The sequence below is a fragment of the Lonchura striata genome, chromosome 3 (genome assembly GCF_050655825.1).
Source record: "Lonchura striata isolate lonStrDom1 chromosome 3, ASM5065582v1, whole genome shotgun sequence".
NCBI classification, from domain to species: domain Eukaryota; kingdom Metazoa; phylum Chordata; class Aves; order Passeriformes; family Estrildidae; genus Lonchura; species Lonchura striata.
The window spans coordinates 774801-790171 of NC_140705.1; the positions used below are offsets into that span (position 1 = coordinate 774801).

The window sequence follows — 15371 nt, forward strand, 5'->3', positions numbered from 1 at the left end:
GCTCGCCGGGGCATCGCCCTCCTGCCGCCGGCCCGGCCCCGCGGATGTAGCACCAGGGTCCGGGAGCCGCGGCCATCCCCGTGCCATGCCGGAACCGCCCCGGCCGCGCTCCGGCACCGCTCTGTCCCCCTGCCCCGCCGGCGTCCTCGCCGCCGCCCTCGGCCGGAGCCCGTCCGCGGTGCCGTGCCCCGCGCCGCCCCGGCGGGCCGTGCCCGCGGCGAGGGGCACGGCCGGGGGCACCGGGGCACGCCCGGCCGGGCCCGCCGGACGCCGCGTACGCAGAACAGCACCAGTACGCCGTGGGGCGGCGCCGGCGGGGCAGGGGCACCGCCGAGGCGCTTCCGTTCGGGACAGAAAAAGGTTATTGCATGACTCGGGATGGAGACGCTTCCGCCCGGCCGCCCCGGCCCTGCCGCTCGCTCGGAAAGGCCCGGCACGTAAGGCAACGTGGAAGCTGATGTCTCGACTCACCCCGCTGTGTAAAGCACCATTATGAAGTCAGGTTGTACAGTAGTAACAGTACCTTTTATATATATATATATCTATATCTCATATCTATCATATATATATAAACTGTAAACAAGAGGTAACAGCGGCTTCTAGGATCTGCTCTCTTCAAGGTTTCCGTGTGGTAGGCACCCAAAATACTGTAGAAAAGGTGTGTGTGTGGTGTGTGTGTTCCCGGCCTCCCTGCCGGGCTGGCTCCATGTCACCGGAGAGCGGTGCTGGTGGAACAGAGCGAGGCTCAGCCGCCGGGCGCTGGAGCCGCCGGGCGCTGGAGCCGCCGGGCGCGGCCGGGGCCGGGGCCGGGCGCTGGCGCGGACGGAGCGGTCTCGGAGCGGTCTCGGAGCAGAGCGGGTCTCCTTCGCCTCCGCCTCCCTCCCCACTGGGCTTCCCCGCTGCCGTTTCCCCCTCTCCGAGAGCGGCGCTGGCGACGGCATCTCGTCTCGCCCGCCGCTCCGAGAAGTGGAAACCAAACCGACAGGAAAACCCAGCCAGAAAAGAGCGGAAAATTAAAAGGTTACCCCAAAAAAAAAATAAGGTTTTGGTTTCTTCTCTTTTTCTTTTTTTTCTTCCGTTTTGTTGTCGTTTGTTTGCTTTTTCCGTTTTCGTTTGCTTCTTGTGGTTTTCGTTTGCTTTTAAACAGCTAAAGCTGATCCTGGGAAATTCCGGAGAGGACACCGACCCCTTTCGCTCGGGGAGACGTGTGCTGGGTTCCCGTCGGGCTGTGAAATCCCGTCTCTCTTCTGGGTGCTGACTCTTCTCTCATTCCGTGTGTTCACTTCTCTTGGCGTGGATGGGTTTGTTTCCGACTCGCTCCGCGTGACCAGTCCTGCCCATCCCTAGACGCAGGCGAAGTATTCCTTCAGGGGCGCGAAGAGGTGGCGGATCACCGGCACGCTCCAGGACCTGCCGAGCAGTCTCTGCCGGGCCAGGCGGCTCATGTTGGACACGTCCGTGTAGTGCACGGGGAAGCCGAACACCCTGCGAGGGACGGGAAGGGGCGGGGGTCAGGGCACGGGCAGGGCCCGGCGCCCGGCCCAGCCGCGGTACCGGCACCGCTACCTCTCCATCTCCGTGCACCACAGGATGTCCTCCTTCTCGTTCATGAACACGGGGAAGTGCTGGTCCTTGCCCTGCTTGATGGAGTTGGAGCGGGTGGTGATGGTTCGCACTTTGCTGAACTGCAAGAGGCACGGGCGGGTCAGGCTGGGGCGGGATGAGCCCCCAAGGCACCGGGCGGGAGACTCCCACCCCTGGAGCTGCCGCTGATCCCTCCTGAAAGCCCCACCCTGTGCCCCAGGGAGCCTGGGACTGCTGCTGGCAGCGCTGGAACCCCCTCCTGCCCCTCCAGGCCCCCCTGACCCCCCAGCCCGGGCTGACCTTTGCTATCCTGCCGTGCTCCAGGCACTCCTGCAGCTCCAGCTTATCGTTGACGGTGGATGCGAGTGGCCTGGGGGGGAGAGATGGTGGGCAGGGGGCGGCAGCACTGTGTCCCCATCCTGTCCCCCCGCTCTGGGCACAGGGCAGGTGCCCAGCTGGGGTTTGTGGGGGTCACAAGGCAGCCACGGCTGTCTTGGGGGTCTGTGGCAGGTGACGGGCAAGAAGCAGTTCCTGTGGGAGCCCATCTGCGGCCACCAGCCGTGGGCCACCACAGCCAGCACCCAAGAGGGACACAGAGGACAGCTTAGTGCCACCCCTCCAGCACAAGAGAGCTGGGACAGGACCAGCCACCCCCGTGGGGGAACCACCATAGGTTTCTGGGGTGTGCCATCACCTCTTTGTCAGACTCCTGCTCTTGCCCAGTCCCGACCGGGGTCAGGGGACCCCCAGAGCCCCAGCTGGGCTGAGGGAGGACCCAGGGGGGCAGCCCACCCTCCCAGAGCCAGCCAGGGCTCAGCCTGGGGCCACTCTCACCCACCTGTTCATGCCAGGCAGGTTCCCCCAGAAGTAGCGTGCCCGGTGCGCTGCGGACACTTCTTTGGCATCGATCATGACGGGATTGGACTGAGGGAGGGAGAGCGGGAGGGTCAGCGGGGCTGGGCAGCCCCTGGCCCTGGGGATGGGACCTGGGGGTCCCCGGGGCTGCAGGGGGCTGACCCCAGGCGGGCACTGACCTCCAGGAAGCGCGAGATGTCCCTCTTGTCGCTCACCCCCATGGCCACCACGTTCTCGAAGAGCCAGAAGAAGGGCCGGTCGTCGCCCTCCTTGGGCCGGGCTTCGTGCAGCAGGCGGTAGAACTCGAAGAAGAGGCGCCCAGTGCCCTCTGCGAGGAGAGAGGAGGGCTGGGGTCAGGGCTGGGGGTCTCTGCCAGCCCTGGGGGGCCAGCCCCAGCCCTGCGGAGCCCCAGCCCTCTCCTACCGTAGAGCCCCTTCCTGGCCGGGTTGACGATGGACAGGTCGTTGCAGGGGCTGCCCCCGATGACCAGATCAAAGGGGCCCCACTCCTGTATCTGCAAGGGGGACAGGAGAGCCCGGGTGAGCCGGGCGCTGCCACGGCCCGGGGAACACGGGGCACGACGGTGCCCGAGCTCCCGGGCTGGGAAGGGACCCACCGGGACCACGGAGTCCCGCTCTGGACGCCCTGACACTCCCACCCCGGGTCCCAGGGGTGCCCCAAGGCTGCTGGAGCTCTGGGGGTGCCAGGAGGGGGTCGGGGGGCCGAGGGGCACGTACGTGTTTCTGGGTGACGTTGCGGACGTCCCCGACGTACATGATCTTGCCCTGGTGCCTCACCATGCCCACGGTGATGGAGTCCTCGCACACCTCGGAGGCGATGTACCTGTCCACCTGGATGCCCAGGTCCTTCAGCACCAGCAGGCCTGCGGGGAGCCACGGGGAGTGGGCCGTGCACGCACAACGGGCCCCCGGCCCCGTCCCCCCTGTCCCACCCCCAGGGCTGCCCCCTCCTGCACCCCTCTAGTGTGTGACCCGGGTGGAGCAGACAGAGGGGCTGCCCAGGTGAGCACCCCCAGACCCGGCACACCCGCAGCCTGGGACTCCCGGCTCCCACCACCCCAGCCCCACACATGCCCTGGGGAGCCCCTGCAAGGGCCAGGGGGCCAGGGACCCCCACCCACCTGTGGCAATGCCATCGAAGAGCGACAGCACCCGGATGGGCTTCCTCTTCTCCGCGGGCACCGGCGGGTACACCTTGGGGGGGTCCTGGAGGCACGGGGACAGGGTCAGCGGCAGGGACTGGGGGTCGGTGGGGAGGAGCTGGGGGTCAGCGGGGAGGGACTGGGGGTCAGCAGGGAGGGGCTGGGGGCACTCACAAACTCCTGGTCGTGGTTGTTGGCGAAGAACATCTGGAGGCGCGAGGGCCAGTCCTCGCGCCGCCGCAGCAGCCCATAGACGCCCTTGTGGCCGCACATGTAGCAGTTCCAGGGGTCCTCCTTGATGGCCGCCTGCGCCGCCCCCGGGCCCACCAGCAGGTCCACGCACTCCACGCAGAAGCACCTGGCACAGGCGGCAGCCGGGCTCAGCCACGGGGCTCGCGCCGGGCGGCGGCACCACGGAACCGTGGCAGCTCTGCCGGACCCGCTGCAGCACTGCCGGACCCGCGGTGGCACCATGGAACCGCGGAGGCACCGCCGGAACCGCGGCGGCACTGCCGGACCCGCGGCGGCACCGCCGGACCCGTGGCAGCTCTGCCGGACCCGCTGCAGCACCGCCGGACCCGCGGCGGCACCACGGAACCGCGGCAGCTCCGCAGCACGGCCGGGCCGGCCCCACCGGGGTCCCACATGCAGAGCTGCCCGCTCCCACCCGTGCCCTGAGACCACTGGCACTTCCCAGCTCAGTGCTGGCACCGGGGCATTGCCAAAGCCTGTCCCAGCCCCATGGTGGGACTGTGACATCACCAGAACCTCCCCAAAGCAGAGCTGGCATCACCCAAAACCCCATGGCAGGACTGTGGCATCTCTAGAACCTCCCCAAAACAGAGCTGGCATGACCCAAAACCCCGCGGCAGGACTGTGGCATCACCTGAACCTCCCCAAAGCAGAGCTGGCATCACCCAAAACCCCGCGGCAGGACTGTGGCATCACCTGAACCTCCCCAAAGCAGAGCTGGCATCACCCAAAACCCCACGGCAGGACTGTGGCATCACCAGAACCTCCCCAAAACACAGCTGGCATCACCAGAACCTCCCCAGCCCCAGAGCAGAGCTGGCATCACCCAAAACCCCGCGGCAGGACTGTGGCATCCCCAGAGCCTCAGTCCCACAGCAGCCCTGTGGCACTGCTGAGCTCCACAGCAGCACTGGAGCATTGCCAGGGTCTCCCCAGCCCTAGAGGATCTCGTCACTGCCAAAACCTCCAAAGCCCCACGCCTGGACTGGCATCACCCAAAACTCCATGGCAGGACCATGCCATCTCCAGTCTGGGGCATTCCCAGACTTCCTCCAACCCCACAAACCAGCACCCAGGCACCACCAAAGCCTCCCAGTCTCAAAGCACAACTGGCATCACCCAGTCCCCATGCCAGGACTGTGGCAGAACCAGGGCAGTGCCAAAACTCCCACAGTCCCACAGCTGGCCCAGAGCATTACCAAAACCTCCCAACCCTACACGTGGCATCATTAAAATCCCCCAGCCCTAAACCAGGACGGGCATCAGCAACAGCCCACGGCAGGAACGTGGCACCATGAAAATCCTTCCAGTCTTGCACTGGGACATCACAAATCCTCCCAGCCCCAAAGCAGGACTGGCATCACTGAAATCCTACACCAGCACTGAAGCATCACCAGAACCTCCCATGCTGGGTCTGTGGCATCACCAAAGCACTCCCAAGCCCCACAGCAGGACTGGCAGCACCCAATTTCCACAGGTCTGTGGCACTACCAAAACCTCTCTAGCTCCACATGAGGACTGAGGCATCACAAAATATCCCAGATTCGTGCCGAGGAGAATACACCTGGCCCAGGTAGTGGGTTTGAAACGCAGATTGAGCTGCAGAGGTTCAGCTCTGGGTGGAGCCCCATCTTGAGCTGCTGAGCTTTAGAATAACAAAGAGGCAAAGAGGAGAAGAAGGCTGGCCCAGCTGGGTGAATGGGAGACCCAGCAGGGCCGGGATAACAAAGGGGATGAAGAGCTGCCTGCCAGCCAGGTGCATGCACAGGAGCTGAGCACTCTGGGGGAACAGGGAGACTTGCAGCGGGGGACACTGAGGGGTTCTTGAGCTGGGATCTCTCCTCAGAGGCACCAGCTCGGGCTGTGCTCGGTCTGTGCCAGGAATAAACAGCTTTGCTGAACAAGGCACCTGAGACTGCCATTGGCAAGCTGGGCTGGAGCCAGGGGAAAACAGGGTCAGGCTGGGCCCTGGGGAGCCCAGCTGGGCCTTCGGGCCACTGCAGCCACGGGGCCCCGCCACAGCAGCGACACTGTCTGGCACTGGCAGTGTGACAGCCCAGGAGGCTCAGGAACGCTCAGACTGGGAGGTTTCCTTAATGGCATCACTGGATTCCCATGCCAGGACTTGGCATCACCAGAACTTCCCAGTCTCACACAGGACTGGCATCACTGACCATGGTGGGACTGTGGCACTGTGGCATCACCATACCCTACCCAGACTGGGACATCAAAGCCTGACACGGGGACAGTGACACCTCCAGAACCTCCCCGGCACCATCAGAACCTCCCCGGCACCACCACACCCCACCTGCTCCTATGCCACAGACCACAGCACTGCCAAGACATCCCAGCCCCAAACCATGACCAGCTGAACTCCCGTGCCTGGACTGGCATCACCAAACCTTCTCAGTCCCTTACTGAGACATCAGCAAGCTCCCCAGCCCCACACCAGGACTGGCATCGCCAGAAGCACGTGGCAGGAACGTGGCAACACCAAACTCCCCCAGCCTCACTGCAGACAGGAGCGGGGCCCCAGTGAAGCTGCCTGGCTCCAGCCCAGCCCCGTGGCACCCCCAGCCCCGTGGCACCTGCAGCAGTTGTTGTTGCCACACATGAGCACCTCACGGCCGCCGCAGCAGATGGTGCAGTAGGACTGGTAGCCGTCATCGTCGTACTGGTAGGCGCACTCCAGGAAGCAGTTCTGGGGACAGCCGGGGTGTCACCGCGGGCCTGGGGGTGCTGGGGACCCCGCCACAGGGTAGGGCACACGCTGTGAGCCCCCCGGGCCGTGCCCCACACCCTACCTTGCAGTTTTGGCACATCCCCCCGATGAACAGAGGGTGCTCCAGGGTCACGTTGAGGCTCCCGCAGGAGATGCAGATGTCTGGGGAGGGGGGAGACATCACCCTGGCACCCCAGCCTGGTGTGGGGACACCCCAACCATCACCCTGGCACCCCAGCCTGGTGTGGGGACACTGTGACTCATCACCCTGGCACCCCAGCCCGGCATGGGGACACCCCAACCATCACCCTGGCACCCCAGCCCAGCGTGGGGACACCCCAAGCCCTGTCCTGCAGTCCCCAGGACATGCTCACCCCACGCTGGGGTCACACCAGAGTTGGGGGCCAGCCCTGGGAGCAGCAGGCAGGAGTCCCCCTGCCCTCCAGCCCCACCCCAGACCCCAACAGCCCCACCCCGGTGCCCTGGGGGTCCCTGCCACCACCCAGGGTGGGCCACTGCCACGTCACAGCTGCTGTCCCTCTGCCAGCCAGGCTGAGGGGTGGGACAAGCCCCACAGCCCTGTGTGCCCCTGTGCCCTGGGATGCCCAGGCAGGCAGGGACAGCCCCAGCCTGCCCCAGCGCCCGGGCGCAGCCCCGCACTCACCCTCGATGTTCCTGCACTTCTGCCGCACCTCGTACACCAGCCGCTCTGGGGGAACAGGGCGGTCAGGGGCCGACCCAGCCGGGGGGCGCAGGGAGGGACCCCGGCAGGGAGGACCCGGGGGAGAAGGGGGCCCGGCCTGGGGCAGCTCTTGTCCCCCACCCCACAGCGGGCACGGCCAAAGCGAGCCCCAGGGGAGCAGCGGTGGGCATGGGGGCCAGCCCGGTAATGGAGGGAGGAGCAGTGGGCACGGGGCCAGCCCAGCCCCGGTACCCGTGGGCACGGGGCCCCCCCAGCCCCGGTAGCAGCCCTGGTACCTCGGGTGCGCTCATCGATGATTTCCTTGACCTTGGGCTTCTCCTGGGTTGTGCTTTTCCGGGGTTTTTTGGCGGGTGGGGGCGGCGCGTAGGCGGCTGCTTCGGGCTCGACCCACATCTCCGTGTAAACTTCTTTGTAGGGGTTCCGCTCCTCTGCGGGACCGGGGGTCAGCGGTGCCATCGGCGGCATCCCCCCGTCGGTCACATCCCCAGCAGGGTCCCAGCCCCCCGGGACCCCCCTGCCAGCCCGTGCCACCCGAGCTGACGGCCAGTGTCCCCCAGAAGCCCCGGGAGCGTCCCCAGCAGCCGGGGCCCCGCTCACCTTCGGGGGGCTCCAGCCCCTTGGGGCCGGAGGGCTGGAAGCCGCCCAGGGCCCACTCGATCATCTGCTTGTTCTGGATCTCCACCACCTTGGACGTGTCCGTCTCGTCGTTCTCGGGGCACGCGGGGAAGATCTTCCCGGCCCGGCTGCTGGCCACCTGTGGGTGCAGGTGTCACCCACCCCACAGAGGGTCCCCCCATCCTCTGCCCCCCGGCTGCTCCTGCACCGCCCAGCCAGGCACTCCCCAGCCTCGGGGGCACCAGCACGGTCAGGAGGCTCCACAGGAGACCCCCAGAGGCAGGATCCCCCCCAGGCTGGGACCACCGGTCCCCAGACACCCCACAGCCTCCTCAGAGCACACCACACTCGTCCTTAGGGAGACCACACATCCCCGTGCCCCTCAAGAGACCCCTGGGTGGGGCAGGAGGGGAGGCAGGGCCGGCTTCCTGGCAGGGTGGAGAGGCAGCTGCTGCTTCCAGAGAGGAGCCAATGCCCCGGGCTGTCCCCTTGGATTGGCAGTGTCACCCCCAGGCTCGGCAGTGTCCCCCATGGCCCGGCAGTGTCACCCCCAGGCTCAGCAGTGTTCCTCACCTGCAGCACCTCGTAGATGGCCTTGCGGTACATGGGCTGCTTGTTGTAGGTGGCCTGGTGGAAGGCGCTGGCGAAGGAGCTCAGGGGCAGCAGCTTCTCCACGCACACCTGGGGAGGGGAGGCGGCCGTGGGGGCAGCGCAGGGGTGGGGCAGCGCAGGGTGCCCGCCGTGCCCGCCGTGCCGCCGCCCGGGCCCGGGCTCGCCCTTACCACCGAGAACTTGCCGTCGCCGAACCACATCACCCAGCGCGTGCCCTCGGCGGCGCGGCTGCGGCCGGTCATCCACCAGGACACGATGCGCCCGGGCCACCAGGAGAAGCCACGCAGCTTGCCCCACACCAGCTCGCCGATGCCGAAGCCGCGCCCGTCCTGCAGGGAGCGCGGGGGCTCGTCCCATCCCCCCGTCCCCATCCCATTCTCTCCTTCATCCCTTGTCCCACCCCCATCCCCTTCATCCCAACCCCACGGTCCCATCTTCTTCCCCATCTCCACAGCTGGCACAGAGTGGGAGGTCCCAGACTAAGGGGTCCCAGCGTGGACATGAGAGGGACAGTGCCTGCCCCGGTTGTCCCTGTTCCCGTGTCCGTGTCCCTGTGTCTGTGTCATGGCACTGACCCTGGGTGTCCCTGTCCCCATGTCCCTGTCACTGCACTGACCCCACTGACCCCGGGTGTTCCTGTCCCCTGTCCGTGTCCCTGCACTGACCCCACTGACCCGGGTGTCCCAGTCCCCGTGTCCCTGTCCCCGTGTCTGTGTCATTGCACTGACCCTGAGTGTCCCTGTCTCCATGTCCCTGTCCCTGCACTGACCCCACTGCCCCTGGGTGTCCCTGTGTCTGTCCCTGCACTGACCCCACTGTCCCGGGTGTCCCCGTCCCCACGCCAGCTGCACCCCTCAGAGGCTGAGGCTGAGGAAGAGGAGGGCAGGCTGGCGGGGGCTGGGCTGTCCCCGTGCCCAGGGCAGCAGGGTGGGTGACCCTGGCAGGGACAGAGGGTGGGGAGTGTCCCCAGAGGGGACGCGGGCGGTGGGTGGCACAGAGGGGCTGAGCCCAGGGAAGGAGGCAGCTGTGAGTGGCCGCGGGGCCAGCAGCCAGCTCTGCTCCCCAAAACCACGGCCAGGAGCGAGCAGGGACAGCCCGGGGACCCTCACGATGCGGGGAGCCCCGTGAGGAGGAACCCGCCGGTGCCCGGGGGCTCCGGGGCTCCACACCGGGACCAGCCCCGCTGCTCACCTCGTACTCGGGCTCGTCGTCGGCCGACTTGGAGGCGTTCTTGTCGCCCGCCTCGGCCACGGCGGGCTCGGGCGTGGTGGCCACGCTGGGCGAGGCGGGGTCGGTGGGCTGCTGCGGCCCGGGCGGGGGGCTGGCCTCCTCCTCCTTCTGCGCCTCGGCCCGCGCCGGCTCCTCCACCACGTTCATCACGGCGATCACCTTGGCCTTCTTCTCCGCCTGCGGGGACACGGCCCGGGGCGTGGGAACACGGCACCGGCCCCGGACACGGCGCCGCCCGGGCGGCCAGGTCCCGTGCCTCAGTTTCCCCAGCTGACCCCCCTGCACCGGGATTTATCCCGGAGCCCATGCTAGGATCTCCGCACTCGTGCCTCAGTTTTCCCCAGCCGACTCCCCCACACTCGTGCCTCAGTTTCCCCCGGCTGACCCTCGTCTCCCGGTGTTTATCCCGGGATCTCCGCTCTCGCGCCGTGAGCCCCCGAGCGCATCCCGGTACCCTCTGTGCTCATCCCCGTCCATGCCACCGTGTGCGGGTCCCCCCGCTCGAGCCCCCCCGGATCTCCCCGCGCCGGTGCCGGTCCCGTACCCGCGGGGAGCGGCCGGGCCCGGCCGGGGCGGAACGCGCGGAGCCGGAACGCGCGGAGCCGGCCGGGCCGGTGCGGGTCAGCCCGGCGGCCCTTTGTCTGGGCTCCGGGTCACGTGGTGCCTCCCGGCCCGGCTGGTTGGCTGCGGTGGGGCCGGGGGGGGGGGGGGGGCGCGCGGGCCGGACCGGAACCGAGGGGGACCCGAGAGGGCCCGAGCGGAGCCGAACGGGACCGAAAACAGCCGAGCGGAATCGGAGCGGCCGAGCAGAGCCGAACGGGACCGAAAACAGCCGAGCGGGATCGGGCGGCCGAGCGGAGCCGAAGGGCCCCGAGCGGAGCCGGGCCGGACCGAACCGAACGGCGCGGCACCGCGGGCACCGGGCAGGACCGAAAGGTTCCAGCGAACCCAGCGGAGCCCAGCAGAACGAACACAGCCCAGCGGCCTCCGGGACGGATCCCCGCGGTCCCGAGCAGAACCCAGCGGGTCCGAGCAGAACCGAACGGAGCCGAGCGGACTCCCGGCGGAGCCGAACGGAACCGCACGGAACCGAGCGTTCCGCTTGCCCGGTGTCCTCCCGGTCTGCCCCAGTCGCGGTCCGTGCCGGTGCTTCCCCCCCAGCCCCGCCGTCCCGCCGGTGCCGGCCCGTCCCTCCCGGTACTCACGGGCCCGCGGCCGCGCTCCGGTCCCGGCTGCGCTCCCGCCGCGGGGCCGCTCCGCCGCCTTTTGTCCCGGGGCCGCGGCCCCCCGGCCTTTGTGCGGAGCGCCGGGACGGGGCGGGGGCGGCGGCGCCCCGGGGGCCTCGCCCCGCACGGCTGGGGCCGCCCCCGCCCCCCGCGCCGGTGTCCCCGGGCCACCGGCCGGGGACGGGCCGGCAGGACGGACCGGCACCGGTGTGCGGGCACACTGCCCGGGTCAACCCGAAAACCCGGCCTGCGGGCACACTGCCCGGTACCGGCACCGGTGTGCAGGCACAGGGCCCGGTACCGGCACCGGTTGCGGGCACACGGCCCGGGTCAGCCCGGTACCGACACTGGTGTGCGGGCACACTGCCTGGTACCGACCCGGCCCGGTACTGGCACCGGTGTGCGGGCACACTGCCCGGTACCGGCACCGGCCTGCGGGCACATGGCCCAGTTCAGCCCAGTGCAGTCACTGGTCTCTGGTCACACTGCCCAGTTCAGCCCAGTGCAGTCACTGGTTTATGGGCACGCTGCCCAGTTCAGCCCAGTGCAGTCACTGGTTTATGGGCACGCTGCCCAGTTCAGCCCAGTACAGTCACTGGTTTATGGGCACGCTGCCCAGTTCAGCCCAGTGCAGTCACTGGTTTATGGGCACATGGCCCAGTTCAGCCCAGTGCAGTCACTGGTCTCTGGTCACACTGCCCAGTTCAGCCCAGTGCAGTCACTGGTTTATGGGCACGCTGCCCAGTTCAGCCCAGTGCAGTCACTGGTTTATGGGCACATGGCCCAGTTCAGCCCAGTGCAGTCACTGGTTTATGGTCACACTGCCCAGTTCAGCCCAGTGCAGTCACTGGTTTATGGGCACGCTGCCCAGTTCAGCCCAGTGCAGTCACTGGTTTATGGGCACATGGCCCAGTTCAGCCCAGTGCAGTCACTGGTTTATGGTCTCACTGCCCAGTTCAGCCCAGTGCAGTCACTGGTGTGGGGCTGGCACCAGCCTGCTGGCCTGGTTCGGCCTGGTTCGGCCCGGTACGGACAGGACACGCTCCCTGCACCCCAGGCCAGGCCCTGCCCCCCCTGCCGTGCCATCCCCAGTGTCCCGGGGTCCCACGGCACGGTGCCTCTGGGACCCCCTGTGTGCCCCCCGGTGACAGTGGGGGGACAGCAGGGACACCCCGCTTCCTGCAGCCTGGCTCGGGCTTCGGGGAGCCGGGTTGTTTGGGGACACGAGTGGCCCCGGGCCAAAGGACACGGGGTAGGTGACACCGGAGCGTCCTGGGGCAAGGTCACAGCAGGACCTGTGTCCCCCCCACCCCCAGTGCTGGCCCCGCAGCTCTGCCCGGGGGGGACAGGAAATGTCCCATCGCCGGTCGTTAAGGGACATTGGCTGGGTATCCCCGCTGGACAATTGTCCCAAGGGATCCCTGCCCTGAGGCCACGGCAGCTCTGGCAGCTCTGGCCATCCCCACCCCCATCCTACCCCCATCCCATCCCCATTCCCATTCCACCCCATTCCCTGTCCTTGCCCCACCTCCACCCTCATCCCCATCTTTCTTGCATCCTCATCCCCTCTCCATTCCATCCCATCCCCACCCATTTTCCTGCCCCATCCCCATCCCCATCCCCATCCACATCCCCCCCATCTCCTCCATCATCCCTTGTCCCACCCCCATCCCCTTCATCCCAACCCCACGGTCCCATCTCCATCCCCATCTCCACAGCTGGCACAGGGTGGGGGGTCCCAGCCTAAGGGGTCCCAGCATGGACATGAGGGACAGCGCCTGCCCTGGGTGGCTCTGTCCTTGTATCCGTGTCACTGCACTGCCCCTGGGTGTCCCTGTCCCCGTGTCCGTGTCCCTGCACTGACCCCACTGACCTGGGTGTCCCTGTCCTTGTATCCGTGTCCCTGCACGGACCCTGAGTGTCCCCATGTCTGTGTCCCTGCACTGACCCCACTGTCCCAGGTGTCCTTGTGTGTGTCCCTGCACTGACCCCACTGTCCCGGGTGTCCCCGTCCCCACGCCAGCTGCACCCCTCAGAGGCTGAGGCTGAGGAAGAGGAGGGCAGGCTGGCGGGGGCTGGGCTGTCCCCGTGCCCAGGGCAGCAGGGTGGGTGACCCCGGCAGGGACAGAGGGTGGGGAGTGTCCCCAGAGGGGACGTGGGCGGTGGGTGGCACAGAGGGGCTGAGCCCAGGGAAGGAGGCAGCTGTGAGTGGCCGCGGGGCCAGCAGCCAGCTCTGCTCCCCAAAACCACGGCCAGGAGTGAGCAGGGATGGCCCGGGGACCCTCACGGTGCGGGGAGCCCCGTGAGGAGGAACCCGCTGGTGCCCGGGGGCTCCGGTCTGGTGAGATGGGGCAGGACAGGGGGGCTGTGCCCAGGACCCCGGGGCACCCACAGAGTCCCTGTCCCTGCTGCCCACGAGCGGCCCTGGCACCGTGGCCGCCCCGTGCCCGTGCCAGGCTCCTGCCATGAGCCTGGCTGCCTCACACGCCGGTTCCCCGGGACACCGGCAGGAACGGGCGGCACATCCCGCGGAGAAGGACGGCCCGGGCGCACAAAGAGCCGTGGGGCCAGGCTCAGGTGCCACCAGCAGCACGGAGCACCCTTCCACCAGTGCCAGGGCACGGCCACAGCCACACCAGTACAGTCACAGTGACCGTCCTCGAGTTCACCAACCATCCCACGAGTGCACCGACCATCCCCCATGTGCACCGACTGTCCCCGAGTGCACCGACCATCCCCCATGTGCACCGACCATCCCCCATGTGCACCGACCATCCCCGTGTGTGATGCCGCGGCAGCCTCGGGGTTCGGTGGCCACGCGGTGCCCACCCGCGGCTGGCACCCTCACCTCGCGCTTCCAGCGTGCCAGCCACTCGTCCCGCTTCCTCTTGCTGATGTAGTAGGGGTCCCCGGCCTGGAAGGTGTGCCGCTGCATCGGCCGCTGCCGCAGGCTCGACTCCCAGCCCAGCCCGCCGCGGAGCCGCCCGCGCGAGCCCTGCCACGGAGAGACAGCGGGCTCAGGGACCGGCCGGCCTTGGGCACGGCACAGGGGGCACAGCAGAGCTGCCCGGGGGCTGCGGGGACACGGGCAAGGGGGCCACTGCCAGCCTGGGCTCACGTGGGCACCGGGAGCTGGCGGGCAGAGGTCGGATACTGGAGAGTTCTTCCCTGTGGGGCGGTGACGCCCTGGCACAGGGTGCCCAGAGGCGCTGTGGCTGCCCCTGGAGCCCTGCGAGTGTCCCAGGGCAGACTGGACGTGCCTTGGAGCAGCCTGGCACAGTGGAAGGTGTCCCTGCCCACGGATGAACTCTGAGGTCCCTTCCAGCCCAAGCCAGTCTGGGATTCAATGGCCTGGATGCCACGGCATCAGAGCACACCCAGCTGCGCCTCGGTGGGCACTATCGGCGCCATCCAGGCACGGACCCGCCCCAAAGCAGATCCAACACGCTGTGCCCAGAGCACGGAGGGAATGAGGGCAGCTGAGGGCTCAGCCTGGGCAGGAGGGGGTCACTGACCCGGCACATCCTGGTGCCACCTGGCCCCAGCACAGCAGCAAGCGCTGCCTGCTGCCTGGCTGTGTCGTGGCATGGGAGCCCAGGACCCCCATCCTGTGGGGACGTGGGCCCTGCTGCTGCCCCATGGCCACCGGTGCCCAGGAGCAGGGAGAGACGGTGGGCACAAGGAGACTGTGGTGGGCTCTGGGGCTGTGCCCATCTCCTGGGGTGGCTGTGCCCATCTCCTGGGGTGGCTGTGGGGCTGTTCCCATTTCCTGGGGTGGCTGTGGGGCTGTTCCCATCTCCTGGGGTGTGCTGTGCCCATCTCCTGGGGTGTGCTGCACCCATCTCCCGGGCACAGCCGTGCAGGATCCTGCCCCAGGCCGTACTTGCCTCCATTTTCAGGGTGTCGAAGTTGTTTTCCTCCTTCTCGTCCTTGCCTGCACACGGAACAGAGAGCGGCCGTCAGCCGGCGTGCGCGCAGGGCGATGGGGCCCACCCGGGACCCACGGGGGGATGGGGCCCCCCAGCCCATCCGGAGCCCCCCCAGCACCTCCGGAGCCCCCCCAGCACGTCCGGAGCCCCCAGCCCGCCCGGTGCCCACCCGGTGCCGGTCCCGGGCGCTCCCGGGTGGGCGCTGCTGCCGGGGCGCGGCCGCTGCTCCCGCCCCGGGCGGGTTTGGGGGTCCGGGGCAGTGACCCCCCCGGCGGGTGGGGAAGCGGCGCAGCGCCGCCGCTTCCTGTGCTCTCGGCACATCCGCGCCGCAGGTCTGCCGAGCGCTGCCAGGAAAGCGGCTAAAAATAACCCCGACTAACCCGTGCCTTTCGGGGCCGGCACCGCGGGGCAGCGGGCGCTGCCGGGCGCACGGGGGGTCCCGCCCGCCGCTGGCATCGCTCGGCGCCTGGCCGGAGCCTGG

At 68.4% G+C, this 15371-nt stretch overlaps 1 protein-coding gene across 2 annotated transcripts in view; it reads right to left on the minus strand.

The window, feature by feature from the left end:
* Positions 1-1106: 1106 nt before the first annotated feature.
* The window catches only part of DNMT3A (DNA methyltransferase 3 alpha), a 32735-nt gene continuing 18470 nt past the window's right edge, over positions 1107-15371 (minus strand). For both annotated transcript variants that reach the window (XM_077782499.2, XM_085574214.1), the window contains exons 5-23: positions 14849-14895; positions 13810-13956; positions 9697-9912; positions 8676-8834; positions 8467-8574; positions 7876-8032; positions 7554-7706; positions 7240-7284; positions 6658-6737; positions 6442-6554; positions 3776-3959; positions 3581-3665; positions 3177-3322; positions 2863-2953; positions 2619-2767; positions 2423-2508; positions 1885-1954; positions 1567-1685; positions 1107-1485 (exon numbers count right to left, since the gene is read on the minus strand). In XM_077782499.2, coding sequence (XP_077638625.1) covers positions 1344-1485; positions 1567-1685; positions 1885-1954; positions 2423-2508; positions 2619-2767; positions 2863-2953; positions 3177-3322; positions 3581-3665; positions 3776-3959; positions 6442-6554; positions 6658-6737; positions 7240-7284; positions 7554-7706; positions 7876-8032; positions 8467-8574; positions 8676-8834; positions 9697-9912; positions 13810-13956; positions 14849-14895 — 2297 coding nt within the window. In that variant the 3' untranslated portion in view covers positions 1107-1343. The remainder of the gene's footprint in view (positions 1486-1566; positions 1686-1884; positions 1955-2422; positions 2509-2618; positions 2768-2862; positions 2954-3176; positions 3323-3580; positions 3666-3775; positions 3960-6441; positions 6555-6657; positions 6738-7239; positions 7285-7553; positions 7707-7875; positions 8033-8466; positions 8575-8675; positions 8835-9696; positions 9913-13809; positions 13957-14848; positions 14896-15371) is intronic.